The 15,262-nt window shown below is 48.9% G+C and overlaps 1 protein-coding gene across 3 annotated transcripts in view; it reads left to right on the forward strand.

The window, feature by feature from the left end:
- Positions 1-15,262, forward strand: part of LOC119213256 (PH and SEC7 domain-containing protein 1-like) — a 40,291-nt gene that overhangs the window by 5,031 nt on the left and 19,998 nt on the right. The window contains exons 2-10 of one of the 3 annotated variants that reach the window (XM_062559862.1): positions 1,344-3,556; positions 3,800-3,917; positions 4,096-4,651; positions 5,013-5,480; positions 10,427-10,621; positions 11,604-11,684; positions 12,529-12,641; positions 12,999-13,057; positions 13,661-13,750. In XM_062559862.1, coding sequence (XP_062415846.1) covers positions 1,547-3,556; positions 3,800-3,917; positions 4,096-4,651; positions 5,013-5,480; positions 10,427-10,621; positions 11,604-11,684; positions 12,529-12,641; positions 12,999-13,057; positions 13,661-13,750 — 3,690 coding nt within the window. In that variant the 5' untranslated portion in view covers positions 1,344-1,546. Of the gene's footprint in view, positions 1-1,343; positions 3,557-3,799; positions 3,918-4,095; positions 4,652-5,012; positions 5,481-7,341; positions 8,302-9,432; positions 9,589-10,426; positions 10,622-11,603; positions 11,685-12,528; positions 12,642-12,998; positions 13,058-13,660; positions 13,751-15,262 lie in introns of those variants that run through there. The other 2 variants (XM_062559863.1, XM_062559864.1) reach the window with 2 other exon arrangements.

Below are 15,262 nucleotides of genomic sequence, written 5' to 3' on the forward strand. Positions count from 1 at the left end.
ATCACATGCTGCCTGGGGTTTAATTACCTGGATCATTTAACTCAGAAAACGACCTGATTGAGTTTATTCGTTTGTGTCCTTGTGACCCAGAAGGACAACAAGAGGATGAGGGAAGAAAGTTTCTTCTCCGTCTCTCTTCTCTTCTGTACTTTATAGGTTTCATATTCTCATGTTGTCGCTGTGAGACGCCACCATGTATTTATTCTGGTATCTTTACCAGACTTTAAACATTGTGCTTCGATGACGTCATAGTTTAGTAGATGAATGTGCCCCTTCGAGTTTTAGGGCAACTGGGCCTTTAATCGGTCTCCATCTCACTCAGAGGAGGCATTTTGGGTGTTGTCTTGTCTTGTCACATGCGTGAGGCTTTCAGCCTGCCCTCCACAAGCTCTTTCTGTTTCCTCCTCCTTTCACCCGTCTTTATCTCCCCTCTCACTCCCATCAACGTCCCTCTCAGACGAGGAACAAATGAAGTTCAGGCCCATCAGCTCTTCCTCCGGGTCGATAACGTATCCTCTGGACGACTTCCTCCCAGAGGAGGTAAATCACGAGTAACGACGATCCCGCCGGATCCATCGCTCCACCGACACATTCATCACGTAGGCGAGTGCTTGACCTCATCCAGCTGAAAACACAGGAAAAGCAGGTAGAACAACAGAACTTTATCAAAGCCAACAAAAAGAAGTCAACGACTTCACAGAAGTCACAGAAATGGGTCCAAGGTTCTGCATTGACCGCATCAAATGGCTGCTTGCACATGTGTGTAGATGTGTACATGTGTTACATTTCCCCTGGGGAGCAATGGGGGGTCAGGTGTCTTGCTCAGGGCCATGGTTAGCGGTTCCATCGCCCCCACCATAGCACTGACAACCTCTCAAAGCGCTAATGAGGATAATAATAATAATAATAACAATAATAATGACAATAGGGATTATCATCTTTTAGTGAAATCAAAAACACAAAATATGAAATTATTGCTGCTGTAAATATCTTAAACCTTTTTTTAGCATCTGTTACTTATTCTGAACTCCCAATGTCACAGCGAGAGAAAAGGCGCTTTTAGTGGAAGTCTCCTTTCTTTGTGTTAACAAATGATGCCGACGAAGCGTCAGCTTTATGATGAGGAGGCTCCTTGTCTTCCTCACACCTTCACGGACAATGGAGCCCCGTGGAGCCCCCTACAGCGGGACAAAGGCCTCAATTTTGTGAATGGGGTATCTGTGGGACAAATAAGTCTGCTTTGGACAGATAACCAGCACAACAAGTCATGGCGTACCTCACAAATACTATATCCTGTTTGGGTCTTAACCGATAACAGACGCTTTTTTTCTTATCCTTCACAGGTATGAAGAGTAGGGAGCTGCTGCAGGTGTCCCTCGGGCATGTTTGTCCTGTGTGTCTCTGTTCCGCACACGGACACTCTGGGAGGGAGGAGAAAGACCGCCTGAAAATAAACTGACGCGCACCAAAAAAACACAAGAGGAAAAGAAATAAGTAAAAGCTCTTGTTTTTGTTTGTCTCTCGTTGGGACCAGGGAGGAGGTGTCATGTCCCAGTCTGGGAAAGTCCTTCATTTGTATGTGGAAGTGAGGTCTGCCGCGGATCAGAGCGGCGGGAAGGAGGGGGTCGCTCAGGGGCGTTCGGTCCAGGACGCCCCGGCGGAGCTCCTGTCTCAGCTTGCCAGCCAGAGCGCCGTCGCCAAGTCGTCCGCGGCTCACCGGCTGGCTCAGGAGCGCAAACGCTCTCCTTCTAGAGGCGGCTTCCGGCCGCAGCCGGCCGGGGGCAGCGGCTCCCCCGCGGCCCCCCAGCGCGGCGGCGATTGGCCGTCCGGTGTCCGCTCGCCAGCCAGGATGTCCTCCTCCGGGAAGGTCAGCGCCCCCCGCACGCCGCTGAACTGCAGCAGGGGGAAGGTCTGCGACGGCACGCGGTCCGTTGTCACCTTCGGCTACATCGAGAAGTCCAACGTGAGAGCACTGGACAGTCCGCGCAGCTCTCTGTGCGAGCGGGGGACCAGAGAGGAAAGATCCACGCCGTCCCACTACTGTAACAGGTTCAGCGACCCGGTTTGGTTTGGCAGCCTCGATTCACCGTGCAGCTCCAGTCCCAAGATGTCCTTCGGATCTCCCGGGGTTCGCCGACCGGCCTTGGACCCCATCGGCAGGGCAGCTACCCAGAGGGCCGTGGAGGAGTTTGGCTCTCCTCTGCTGCGGATCAAACTAGCCCACGCCCTCGAGCAATCGGCGTCCTCACGCTGCCACCAGCAGGCGCACTGTCGGTCCTGGTCCGGGTCGCCCGTTCAGCGTCAGAGCACCAGCACTAACCTCGTAGACCACCTCCCGGCCTGGAGCCAGGCCGCTTGCCCGGCGTCAGACCATCCGTCCTCCCAGTCCTGCATCGACTCCCGAAGCCCCCTGGCAGGAAGTCCAGCCGCCAAACGGAACGTTCACAGGTCCAGCACTTCACCACAAGCAGCACTCCCCCAACTTGGCAATAATGTAGTGGAGGGTTTGAACCAGTTGAGTGACAGTAAATCCTCCTCCGCGCCTCACAGCCCCGATAGGCAAGCGGAAGAGGCCACCAAAGTGTCCTCCAATCTCACTGAAGAAAGAAGGCCCTTGTTGCACAATCCCACCGGAGAATTTCATAAGTCAGCTCCCAAAGCACAACAGTCCAAGTCAACACTTAAGATGAACATCCCTTTAAACGACCCACACACGCCAGCAACGGACAACACCACGTCCAACTCTCACCAGCCGGAACACTCCACTTTGACGTCGCGCGAAACAAACTCCCGCGCTAACCGGGAGGACTGCGTTTGGAGGTTCCAGCGCCAGAGCCCGACGGGTTCCCCCGCCGTTTCTTCGCGCGTTTTCCGGGGCTCTCACCCTCCCACCGAGCTCAGCTCTCCCATGAGGGACCCCAGGCTACTCCAAGCCGAGCTCCGTGCACCGGACACCCCGACGCTGCACCGCCGGAGGCCCCCGCGGTGCGCCAGGGACTCCTGGTCCCTGGGCCTGGACAAGAGAGGGCACCTGAGCAGCTTTGAGCGCGGGGACTGCACTGAGCTTGCCCGCAGACTCTTCATCAACCAGGGCGTTGAGGAGGCGCCCGTCAGCTGGACCTCCAGGCAGCAGTGGTGGAACCACCCAGAGAGCAGCCCGAGTCCCAAGGCCGGGTTTGTGTCCGGCGGCGACCAAACTCCCGACCGCCAACCCGAGGCCTACCGCAGGCCGCTCGGTCCCACCGCCCAGCAGAAACGGGCGGAGCAGAGGAGGAGGGAGATCCTGCTCCTGGGGCCGGTGGCGCTGGACTCTCCGGAGGAGGACGAGGGCTGCGAGGAGGAAGGCCAGGGGGACGAGACTGAGGGACACGAGGCGGAACGGCAAAGAGCCGACGAGCCGGCAGAGGCGGAGCAGAACGGAGCGATGCGAGGGTCGTCCTCGCGGAGCTCCAGCGGGGTGACGGGCACCCTGGGGGACAGGGACTGTGTGTCGCCCGGGTCCAGTCAGTCCAGTCACCAGAGCAACGAGACCGGCGCCGCCACCTCAGGAATACAGGTATGGATTCAAGTATTCTGGCATTTTGGGAAATGTCTCTATTCCAAGAGACAAGAACACGTAAAGCTGTAAACAGAAAGTTCTAGCGAAGCTGTGTCCACCTGCTTCGAGTGTTTATGCTAAGCTAACTAGCGGACGCCAGCTTCACACGCGTTGACACGAAAGCGGCACCAATCTTAAGTGAATAAGTGTCTGTGTGTGTGTGTGTGTGTGTGTGTGTGTGTGTGTGTGTGTGTCTTTCAGACGGACAGCGGCTGTGCAGGCCCGGTTCCCTCGCTCCACTGTCAGAGGATCGCTCGGGCCAAATGGGAGTTTTTGTTTGGGACCCAAGCTGAAGAGGCCACTACCAGGGGGGAGACATGTAAGTTAAAGCTCTCGATGGCTCTTTCTTTTCTCACATTTCAGTTGGTACCGAAATAGTATTGAGGGCTTCAATCCCGTTTCTGGGTCAGATGACACGAATGATCTGAATATGTTTTCTCTCACAACAGGGAACAAGCAGCCACATGTTGTGTGTTTTTAAATCTCTCCCCCTGCAGGTGCCCTGGAGACCTCCACCGCTCCCCCCAGCGGTAACTCCAGCGAGTCTCCCACCCCTACTCCCCCGTCCTCCTTACCCCTGCTCTCCGCCAACCACGAGGTGCAGCACGTGGAGGTGGAGCTGGTGACCCCACCTCCCACCTTCGCTGGCGCTTCCCCCAAAACCGGCATCATCCGGCGCACGCTGAAGTACTCGGAGACCGACCTGGACGCCGTCCCGCTGCGCTGCTACCGGGAGACGGACATCGACGAGGTGCTGCTGGCCGAGCTGGACGACGGGGACTCGGCCTTCGGGAGCAACCGCAGCGTGCAGGGTACCTCCGGGACGGGAAGCAGCCCGCTGGGGGGTCCGGCCTACGGGGGGGAGGACGGGGCGCAGGTGGAGGAGAGAAGAGTGGGCGAGGAGGATGAGGAAGAGGAGGAGGAGGAGGAGGAGGAGGAGGAGGAAGAGGAGGAAATGGTGAGCTGGGCCAGTGTGAGGATGCAAGGAGACAACAGGAAGCAGCAGTTTGCAGCTCAGGAGGAGCCAGAGGTGTTTGGACACATGCTGAAGAGGTGAAACGACACACAACCTGTATCTTCATCTCAATTTAGACCAAAATCTCAGATCAATAAATACATATAGCGCTTCAAACTAATTCTGTAGTACAAAATGTCGTAGGTCTGTGTTTATTAAAATCCACTTGAAGGACACAATGTTCTTATTGGGACACACTCTTATTCTTAAACAGAATATGAACCAATATTTGTGACTGAGGAAAAGTAAAATAAATATGATCCACTAGTGTTATTTTAATTTTGAGTTACCCCGTTGGGCTCCAGCTGCTCTAAATGCTATTTTGCGCATTTTTTACTTTTCTTCACAAACATATCTGCGTTGCTTTCGTGTCTCTTAAGCTCTTTCCTCTCCGTCCAGAACGATGGAAACGTTTTTCGACAACCACCACCCGGCCCTGAAATCCCCGCTCCTGGTCTCCGGCCCCCGCTGCGCCGCTGAGGACACCTTCAGCCGCCACTTCGAGAGCATCATGGAGTCTCACCGCGCCAAAGGCACGTCCTACAACAGCCTGGACAGCGAGGAGCTGCTGACTTCCAGCGCCCAAACCGCCCTGACCTTTGACCTGCCCACGCTCACCCCGGCCATCCACGGGCCGGTCTGCCACAGCGCCCGGCACATCGTGCAGCTCAGCTTTGCCCCGCTCGCCCACGACGAGAGGCCCAGCATCTCCGATTCTATCTTCACCGTGACGGGGGACTCGGACGCCACCCGGGCGCCGTCCAGCGAGAGGCTGAGCAGCGGCTCGGAGGACACGCCCCCCAAAGGGCGAGGGTGCTCGCAGCTGGGGAGCAGCTGGTACAGCAACCCGTCCTTCTCGTTACTGAGGTAGGTGAGCAGCACGTGGAAGTTGGTACTATCAGCCCGACGTTGACTTGTTCTCTCCAGGCGGAAACTTCTGGGGCTTCTGAATGAAACCCATGCTTCAGGTGTTAGACCTGTATTCTCACTAGTGTCCACCAGGAGGCGATTCCTCTGGTCCTGAAAGGATTCTCTCCCAATTACATGCGTGTTGTCATATTTTGGATAGTGGTACACCGTGAGACGTAGTCCCTGTTGAACCTGCAGTAGGTTCAAACATCTGGTGGAAAGATCCAGCTGTTAGAGAGGCAGCTTTAAGAACTTGGTTTTTAATTTCAAATGTTTCACAGCGCTGACGTCTGACACGCAGTCGGACGGTTCTCCAGTGACTTGCTGAGGAACCGAGTGAAGGGGAATCTGGGTCACGTTTGGTGTTGCATATCCCTCTGATTTCTTTCCATCTCCACTGTGCACTGAAACAGGGATAGAGCTGCCTTTTCATTAGAAACGTTTGTACGCGAGGATACACTCGCCCTCTTACTGTTAATCTCATCTAAAGGCTTTCAGCAAGACACACATTCAACATGGTCCAACGTGATTGATGGACAGCCGTCGGCCTGCAGATGGACGAGCCTCTCTCCTCTCTGGCCTGCTCCTTGTGCAGAGCGGTGCTGCAGCGCTACCCTGGAGCCGAGCAGCTTTAGAGTGAAGGTCGCTAGGACGCCGCCTGTGATCCCTCTGCTGTGTGTGGGGGGGCGTGAGAGAATGTATGTGTGTTAAATATGTAAATCTATCTGTGCATATTCCCCTTTGTATGTGTGTCCGAGTGTGGGTATGCCTGTGGCTTTGGTTTTGAACAGTTGCATACTTGAAATGCGTGTGTGTGTGTGTGTGTGTGTGTGTGTGTGTGTGTGTGTGTGTGTGTGTGAAGTGCATGCTTTGTCTGTGTGTGTGCACGACAGAGGCAGATGGCTTCTGCAGCAGAGGAACTCACCTTGACTGTCCCAAAGACTCTTGTTTTAACCCTCCACAGACTCCCCCCTGGCATCCAGGAGACTGTATTTCGAACCCCGTTCTCCTGATGTTGCACACAGAATATTATTTTTGCAGCTCTCTTAGTGCACTTCACTTCCCCTTTTCTGCAAGATATGTAGGACCATCAGAGGGTTATGGTGGGGATCGATTTTGGGAGGTGTATGTGAATAACACACTGTGACAGCACTGCAGAGGTGGAGTGACTGCACCGGGTCCCTTGAACCACTAGAGGGCAAAAGAGGACAGCAGTCAAGCTGTCAGGCTCTGAGAGAGAGATCCTCTTAGTGGTAAGTCTGTGGCGTCACTTGTCAGGACTGTGGCATTTTTGTGATATCACTAAACCTTTATTTTGTAAATACACTTAACCATCTTCAAATGGATCCCCGTTATTTTCCTATTCCTCTTTATCATGAATCTAATCCACGGATATGCCACAGACTTGACATTGCGTGCAACGAGGAGGATCTCGGCCTTGCTGTTTTTTCCGTTAGACCTTATCTAATGCAGGTGGGTAACTTTGAGCTGAAGGAGCTATTTATAAAGGTTCATGCACAAACGTAGGTGGTCTTGAAACATAAACAGATTTTCTTCTTCTGCCCCTAGCTTTCTGATAGAAGTATTTTATTTAAGAGCCAAAATCAAACCGGACTTGTTCAGGTGAAAGTTTGCTCAGCACCTATCTTATCGTATTTCTATTAGCGGCCCGCCCAGCCGGCCCTGGAGCTGTGCAGTCCAGGAGCGAGGTGCCCTTGATAAAAGTCGGAATTTCACTCCCTTCCTCCTCCTCCTCCTTTTTCTTTTCCCTCACATCACCCTTTTTTAGGGCGCTCTGTTAGACAAAGGCTCTTTGTGCCGGGCGGCCCACTGGACTCGGAGGTGGTTCAACTATCCAACGGGGAGCAAGAGGCTGACACTCAACAAGACAATGCAAACTAAACTTGATCGACTCCTGCAGGCCCAGGTGAAGGGCACGCTGTAAACAGACTCCACAATAGACACATGTGTTGAGAAAAGGATCCTATCCTCTCGGCTGGGACCATATGCTGCTAGAGGAAACAGTTCAAAAAGGAATACAGCTAGCGGGCATGTCGAGTTCAAACCCAACACCTCTGTTGTGCTGAAGGATGGCACCAAAAACCAGATGGAATATAATATGAATGTGAGTCACTGGATTTGCAGGGAGAAAAAGATGGTAATGAATGAAGAGAATTGAAAATGGAACGGAGGGGGGATTTTTTAGGCTACAGACAAGCTGAGTTTCATTCCATGGTTCGAATCCAAGGTCAGCGGGGGACATTGAGTTTACACAGTTGAACAGGGAGGGAGAAAGAAGGAGAGCGAGGGATAGAGAGGGGGAGGAGTGGAAAGAGGGAAGAGAAACAACAGCAAACACACTCAGACGGAAGAAACAATAAAGAAGGGCCGGCATTGCAGGGCAAAGAGCTCTTTTGCTCCATTTTTTGATGGGGAGGGGGGCTCGGTGTGAGGATCGAATGACAGCAAACACGGAGGGAGAGTGAGAAAGAGGGAGAACAGGAAAAGAAAAACAAGGTGGACCCGTGAAGCCTCAGTCTGACGCAACCAAACCCAAGAAGAGGAATGTGAAGGTCTCTGGGCCTCCAGGGTGAGAACGCAGGTGTTCCTCCGCGGCGGCGATGCAGTCGGGTTGCGAGGTCGCGGGGTGGGGGGGGGTCGGTCCGCGAGCCGTGGGTCGGTGGACGGCGACGGAGGCGCCCTCCGTCTTCTGCTGTCATGGCTCCACCGCGGCCAGCGGCGAGGACCGCTATCTGCCGGCCCGGCGACCTTGCCCCAGGTAGGACCCGTCTCACCGGTCTGTGAGTGCATCACAGGGTTTGAACAGAGGGACAGGAGACATGCAAAGTGCGCCTCGGTAATGAAACTGTGTTGACGGGTCGTCTCCCAGAGGTCTGTGTTGATGCTCCTCTACCGAAACGCACACACACGTTCAGTCAAAAACCTGCGAACAGCGTGACACGAAGGACTGGCAATCTTGTCTATCTCAGCAACTATAACATGGATTGTCATGCATTTTTCACCCACATTCATGGTCCCCAGAGTGGCCTGTAGTGGCCTTCGTGATCCTCTCTGGCAGCTTTGTGATGTTAGCGTTTCTGTATCTGTAGCCTAAGTTCAGGCTCAGAAACCTTTAGACTTTATTATCATTCCTCTGTGTTCTTTTGTTAAACCAAAGTGAATAGCTTTCGTACCTGATCAGCTTTTGTCATGAATTACTCTCTGGTGTGATTTGTCTCCGACTCATTTACAAAGCAACGTTGTGTGAGTGTGGGAAGCTTCAGCCCTGGGACTGTGGGCTTTCTTGGCTTGTTCCTCACGCTGAGAAATCCAAATGAGAGCTCAGCTTGTTCAGGAAGTGTGACTTGCTTTTCTGGAATAAAACCCCTCAGCTGTTGAACCGTCTTTGTTTTTTTTAATCATCAGACCAGAATAGTCACACGGCTCTCAACAGCATCAATGAAGGTCAGCATCATGCCAAGGTCTAAGCGTTGTGAACTCAGAGACCTTCGTCTCTGTAATCTAGAAGCCAGTAAAGTAGCTCTCTTTCAACTCGCTGTGACATAATGTGCTTAAAATATTATCACAGGGTAATTCAGATGTAATAAGTCTTGCATTTCTGAACTGGTTTAAGCTTTGAAGGGGCCTAATTAGGAAAAGATAACAGGAAAGCTGGTGAAAGAAGAGATTTGTGACGTGTATAATCATGCGAAATATTGTTGGATAGTAAATGATGTAAATGTTGACAGTAAATGATTTGCACGCATTCTGTTACACTAGTTAAACTACTTAATTAATGTCAACATTGGGATTTGTTTACTACTGCATATATTCTTCTCTCTTTGTCATTCTCAATCATTTTATATAGTCATACATATATATTTATAGTACATCTATATTACATAAAACAGATATTTATTAGGGCGGTCAACATAAACTCGTTAATCTATGCGATTAATATGGCCGACATTAATGCGTTCCTTTGTTTACTTCCGGAAGTAAACCGGAAGTTGACCGCGGAAGCGAAACGGCCGCCAGCTGCAGTCAATTTCATCGGAGAAAGAAGGTAGCTGAAGATGGAGAGATCTTTTTGCACTGGAAGTAAAACAAACAGAGGCACGACATACAAACTACTGAGCAGAGGAATTCCTCCACGTGTCAAACAGAAGGGGGGTGAGTGGCAAACAGACCACTTAAAGCACCGCTATGCTAAGCTAGCTGCTAGGCTACTTCCATCTCAACATCTAACGTGAGCCTAAAAGACAGTGGTTTGAAAACGTCCCGCTAAACGTGGGGAGATTGTTGGCACTTCAAACACCGTTAAATGAAGGAGAGTTGAGAGCAAAGTGCACGAGGACAGCAGGAAGAGTCGCTGGTTCAACATGTCCCACCAGGTGGAATTAGAGCTCCAAGATGATCAAATGTGTGTTTTTGTGTTTGAAAAAACACTAACAATTAAACAACAGTGTGTAGAAAACAACATTGTAACAACAACATTTATTAATCGCGACTAATCAGGATTAACAAATTTCAAAATGTGCCATTAATTAGTCATTTTTTAAAATCCCTTGACAGCCCTGATATTTATATTTCCTGTTAAGCTTCTTTCTCTTTTCATCTCCCTGTGTGTATTTTTCTTCTTGTCTTAAAACCTCTTGTGCAGCTGGAATTTGAGATCGGAGCTGCACAGATCAGATTTTAGTGTTCAATTATTGATATATAGTTTATAGTTTTATTATTATATCTCCATCATTCTTTGTTCCTCCTTTTATCCCCTTCTGTCGTTGCTTTTCAATTATTTACAAATCCATGTAATTTGTTCCACATTTTTTTCCATTCTCATCATTTTTTTGTCCGTATATATGTAACCTTTTCCCTCCTGCCTTCACCTCTCTGACCCTCAGCCGGGACAAGGCCCGTCTGGCGACGGACTCAGAGCTGGACCAGGACCTCAGCGACCGGCTGGTTCTGGAAAGCAGCGACACCCTCACCAACGGCAGCCGCCGGGCCGACGTGGCGGCCGCCCGGCGGCTGGCCAAGCGACTCTTCACCCTGGACGGCTTCCGGAAGTCCGACGTGGCGCGACACCTCAGCAAGAAGTGAGCAAACAGCGTTTTTGTCCTGGCTTTAAATGTCTGAAAGGTCTCAAAAGAGTGCTGGCTGTGTCGCCCCATGGCACGCAGTATAGTAATAACACGCAGTAACGCAGATAATCTGTTGCTAATAGCTGTTACCTGTTGGGGTGATAGTGGCACACGGCTGCCCCGTGTGCCATGTCGAAGTGTCCCTGAGCAAGACACCCATCCCCTAATTGCTCCCCAGGCAGAATGTAAGGCATGGGTTATAATGCAATGTAAGTCGATTTGGTTAAAAGTGTCAGCTAAATGTAATGTAATGTTTTACCCAATTGTTAGAAAATGTACAACAGGTAACGTTAGCTGAACATTAGCATTTTAGTGATAGCAACAAATTGTTCATTTTTTCTTTCATTTAAGGTTGTACTTTTTAATACATTGACTTTACACTAAAATATGGATAAGATGTCTGACTCTTGAGTTTATTTCTATAGAATGCACACACTATAACAAAAACATAATAATACATCACGAACAAAGAATTCTATTTAATCCAAACTGTAAAAAGACCAAAATATATATATAAACATAAAAGCAAGCCAGAAGAAGAAGAAGCCTTACCGGGTCCTCCTCTCTACTGCATCTCATGTTTAATTAATAAATGCTTTGAGTTCAGTCCACATTCTGCCTACAAAGGGCTGTTTTACTACATCCGCGTGGTGCTCCACAAGCCGTCACTCTGTCCGCAGCGTGCTTGCCATGATGAGAAAGACAATGTGGGATGAAAGGGTTTCTGCACCCCCTGACACATGCACCACGGGAATCTCCTCCTTTGTTTTTAGTTTTTTAGTGTTCGTTTTCCGGCCTCCGGTCTGCGTCTCCGGCTCACAGACCGACAGCCCAAACCCAGCCAGCAGCCTTTGAATGACAGCTTTTTTGCTCATTGTTTTTTGTTGTTCGCTGTGTTCTTTCCTTGTATTTTATTCTCTTTCTCGCCCCTTGGCAGTAATGACTTCAGCCGTATGGTAGCAGAAGAGTATCTGAGTTTCTTCAACTTCACAAGCCTCTCTATTGACCAGGCTTTGAGGTGAGAACACACAGTGCAGTGTTGACTGTTGTAATTTGTATCAATACAAAAAATGCACTACACATATGTCTAATGGGAAGCAAACAAGATGCCAGTTTGTTCATCACATACAATAGATGCACAAGTTTGATTAAGAAAAGAGAAACACTGGTGATGGCTGCTCTGTAGAGGGCAGTGTTGATGAAGCAATCAGAATGAACAGACAGTTAATGCTGTATTACTTTGGTTTAATTTGGGGATCAATTAGCCTGATCATGCATCCTACACCTCAACATTCAAGTAGCGTATAACCTCGAACATTTAGCCTTTTCTTACAAGTTGTTACCTTAAAAAAAGACTAGATGCATTAATTAAAGTAAAGCAGTTCTGGCATTCAGCAAATTGTACATCAATTATCTAAATTAAAAGTACTGTGTATTATGCAGACCCCTGTTACATTACAGCATTAAATATATGAATTGTTAGTTCTTTTTGCCGGTGCTTTAGCATTTTTAGACTTGAGCTTTTGAGTAGAACCTGAGCTGATTTATAACTTGTGAGGTAATTTGTACTGTAAGAATATTGTTGAAAGTAAATCTGTCCGATAAATATAATAGAAAATAGCACAAAATTATGCTCAAGTGCACTTAAACAAATGATACTTTCTACCACTTGCAACGCATTACAATTGATAATACATAAAAAGATTAATGAATAAAATGTTATTAATTTACACACAATTAAATACCTTAGTGTAAGGAGGACCTTTACACAGTGTCACTGCCAATAGATCCAAATGGTTGTGAATGTTGTGTAGTCATTTCAGTGGTTATTGACACCATGTGACTGTCGTTGGCGGCTGCAGGACGTTCCTCCGGCAGTTCGCCCTGATGGGGGAGACTCAGGAGAGGGAGAGGGTGCTGTCACACTTCTCTAAGCGTTACTTGGACTGCAACCCAAAAGCCATGCCGTCAGAGGGTGAGTGGTGTGTCAATCAACCTGGCCATCGTCAGGGGGAATAATCAACAAATCAATGTGATATATATATATATATATATAACAATAATCATTACCAGTATAATACAAGGCTAGTGGTGAATCTGTAGCTTTAGTTTATTATGAACTTTTCTTTCACATATGTCAAATAGGTTGCGATGTTATTTATAGCTCATATCTTCCTTATTTTTGTTGACATACTTTTGGCACTGCGGTCAATATGAAAATACATACAAACTATATGTTGTGCAATTCCTTGTCAATAAAATGACATTAATATACACTGCTCTGCATTATTACCTTAAAGATGATATTGATTCATTCATGTTCATCCTGTAGATGCAGTTCACACTCTCACCTGCGCTCTGATGCTGCTGAATTCCGATCTTCACGGCCAGGTGAGTTCACATGTACAGATAAACCCATTAAAGATAGGATAAAGAAAGCTTCCATCTCCTCAGATTACCTTTTGCTTCCCTCTGGAGTTTTGGGAATATTATCCTGCTGATCTGCAGCTGATCTGCAGGCTGCTGCTGAGCTTCTTCCACCATCTCAATGTGCTACTTTCACAGTCAGAGCCTCCCTTTTGTAAATGTGGGCCAGTCCTCTGGCAGCGATAGTGCAGCTCTGCTGCGGATGAATGATTAATTAAAGTGCCTGTCGAGGTGGGCGGACAGGAGATCAGCTTCAACAGATGTTAGCAGATGCACTGGGAGTTTGATCTTTGTTGTGACTGCGATCCTCATCACCAGCAGCCTCAGTGTCTTCATTTAGCCAGAAATCGTTTCTGGGGTCTTCAAACTGCTTATTTTAACATATCAAGTTCAATATAAAATCTTTGAGAAGCTTCAACATGCTAATATTAAGTACTTTTCTGTTTATGGATATTTAGGGATACCAGTAACACCATACCAGTACCAGTAAAGTTTCTTTACCTGTATTTCATTTCATCAACAGATTGTGAAGGACATTGTGATTCTGATTTCTCTCTTTTTTTTCAGAACATTGGAAAGAGGATGTCGTCCTCGCAGTTCATTGGAAACCTGGAAGGACTGAACGATGGCAGAGACTTTCACAAGGATCTGCTTAAAGTAAGTCTAGAATAACACACACACACACACACACACACATGCTGCCATGCACAGACGTGCTTCTGAAAGGAGAGGAGCCTGCTTGTTGCCAGCGTTTTATTGTCACTCCGATTTGTGCGACTTGAGTCCGGCTGTCCGGCCTTCGCTCACCGCCATCTGGCGTTGCCTTCCATCTCCAGAGCCCGGCCCCCGCCCCCTCAGACCGGGGTCTCAGACCGGCCCCCCCGGGGCGGTTGAGGAGTGCGCGTAATGTGGCGATATATAACCCAATGTTTTGTGTGCAGAGCGGCCGTCAACATGCCGCCGGGCCCCAGAATCCACGTCAACAAGTTGTGATGGGGTATTTATAATGCACGAGGGGAGGGGGGGGGGGCACGTGCGTCTGCTGAAATGAAAAGCTGCACATCCACGCTGCAGCCATGTGACCGCGAGCTAAAGAGAGAGGCAGGCATTATTTCATTTTTTTATTAATGCTCGTAGACATCTCTTCAATCACGTCTTCCACTTCCAACGAGCTCCTTTATTCTCCTCCTCACCCTCCAGCTGCACTCTCCTTTCTCCCACTCCGGCCCCCTCTCCCTCCTTATCTCACGTTAAGCTGCCGCACTGTTTAATCTCCATCAGCTGCCGCCTCTATCAGCACCCTCTCCTCAGTCCTCCCAAACTCCGGACGTGTCCTCTCCTGACGTCTCTCCTCATCTGGCGGTTTCAAGCATCCGGTAAAACATGACAGATGGAAGCGACCTGACGTACATTTAAAGAGCTGAGATGAGGAGGTGAATCACATGAAGGAGAGATGATGTAACTGTGTAACTGACAACTGACTGAGGAGGGAAGTTTACTTTTACTGCCTAAACGGATGCCGGAGCGTCATCAATTTTCGTAATAAGGTTGTTTACTAGTAAACGAGTGAGGAGTGTTTACCAGAAAACATCTTGCGTGATACGATAAACAGAAATGGGGGGGTTCTGGAGCTTTGAGTGGGGTCCAAGGGATGGAACTTGAAACTTGAAAATCTGCCATTAGCGTAATTCTCCTGAATGTCAGAACCAACAGGTGGTCATGTTGCATTGTGGGTAATATAAGCACCTGATTTTGACTTGGAGGAAGAACGTGTGAACAAATAAACAACCTCTAAATCTGCTTTATCCGTTTTAATGCAAATAGGTGGACTTGCATTTTACAAGACTGTTAAAGATTATTTCAGACGTGCGTCCCTTAAATGACCGACTTTGCATTTGTGCAAACATTTCAGGAGAAGCATTTAGATTCCTGTTTAGTCCTTCCTGTTTACGCTCTCCCTCTTATCCCTCCATCATGTTCCAGCTACAAATAACTGCCATTCCTCCCTCATCTTCATTTCCTCTCCTCCCTCCTTTTCCCATTTCCTCCTTTGTTTCTGGTATCTGTTTGTTTGGGTCGTAAATAGGTTAAGAGTGAGCCTCAGCAATGCATCACAAAAACAACAACAACACACTATTGAATTGTGTATTTCACACGTTGTCCCAGCAC

Source organism: Pungitius pungitius, chromosome 21 (genome assembly GCF_949316345.1).
Source record: "Pungitius pungitius chromosome 21, fPunPun2.1, whole genome shotgun sequence".
Classification (NCBI taxonomy): Eukaryota; Metazoa; Chordata; class Actinopteri; order Perciformes; family Gasterosteidae; genus Pungitius; species Pungitius pungitius.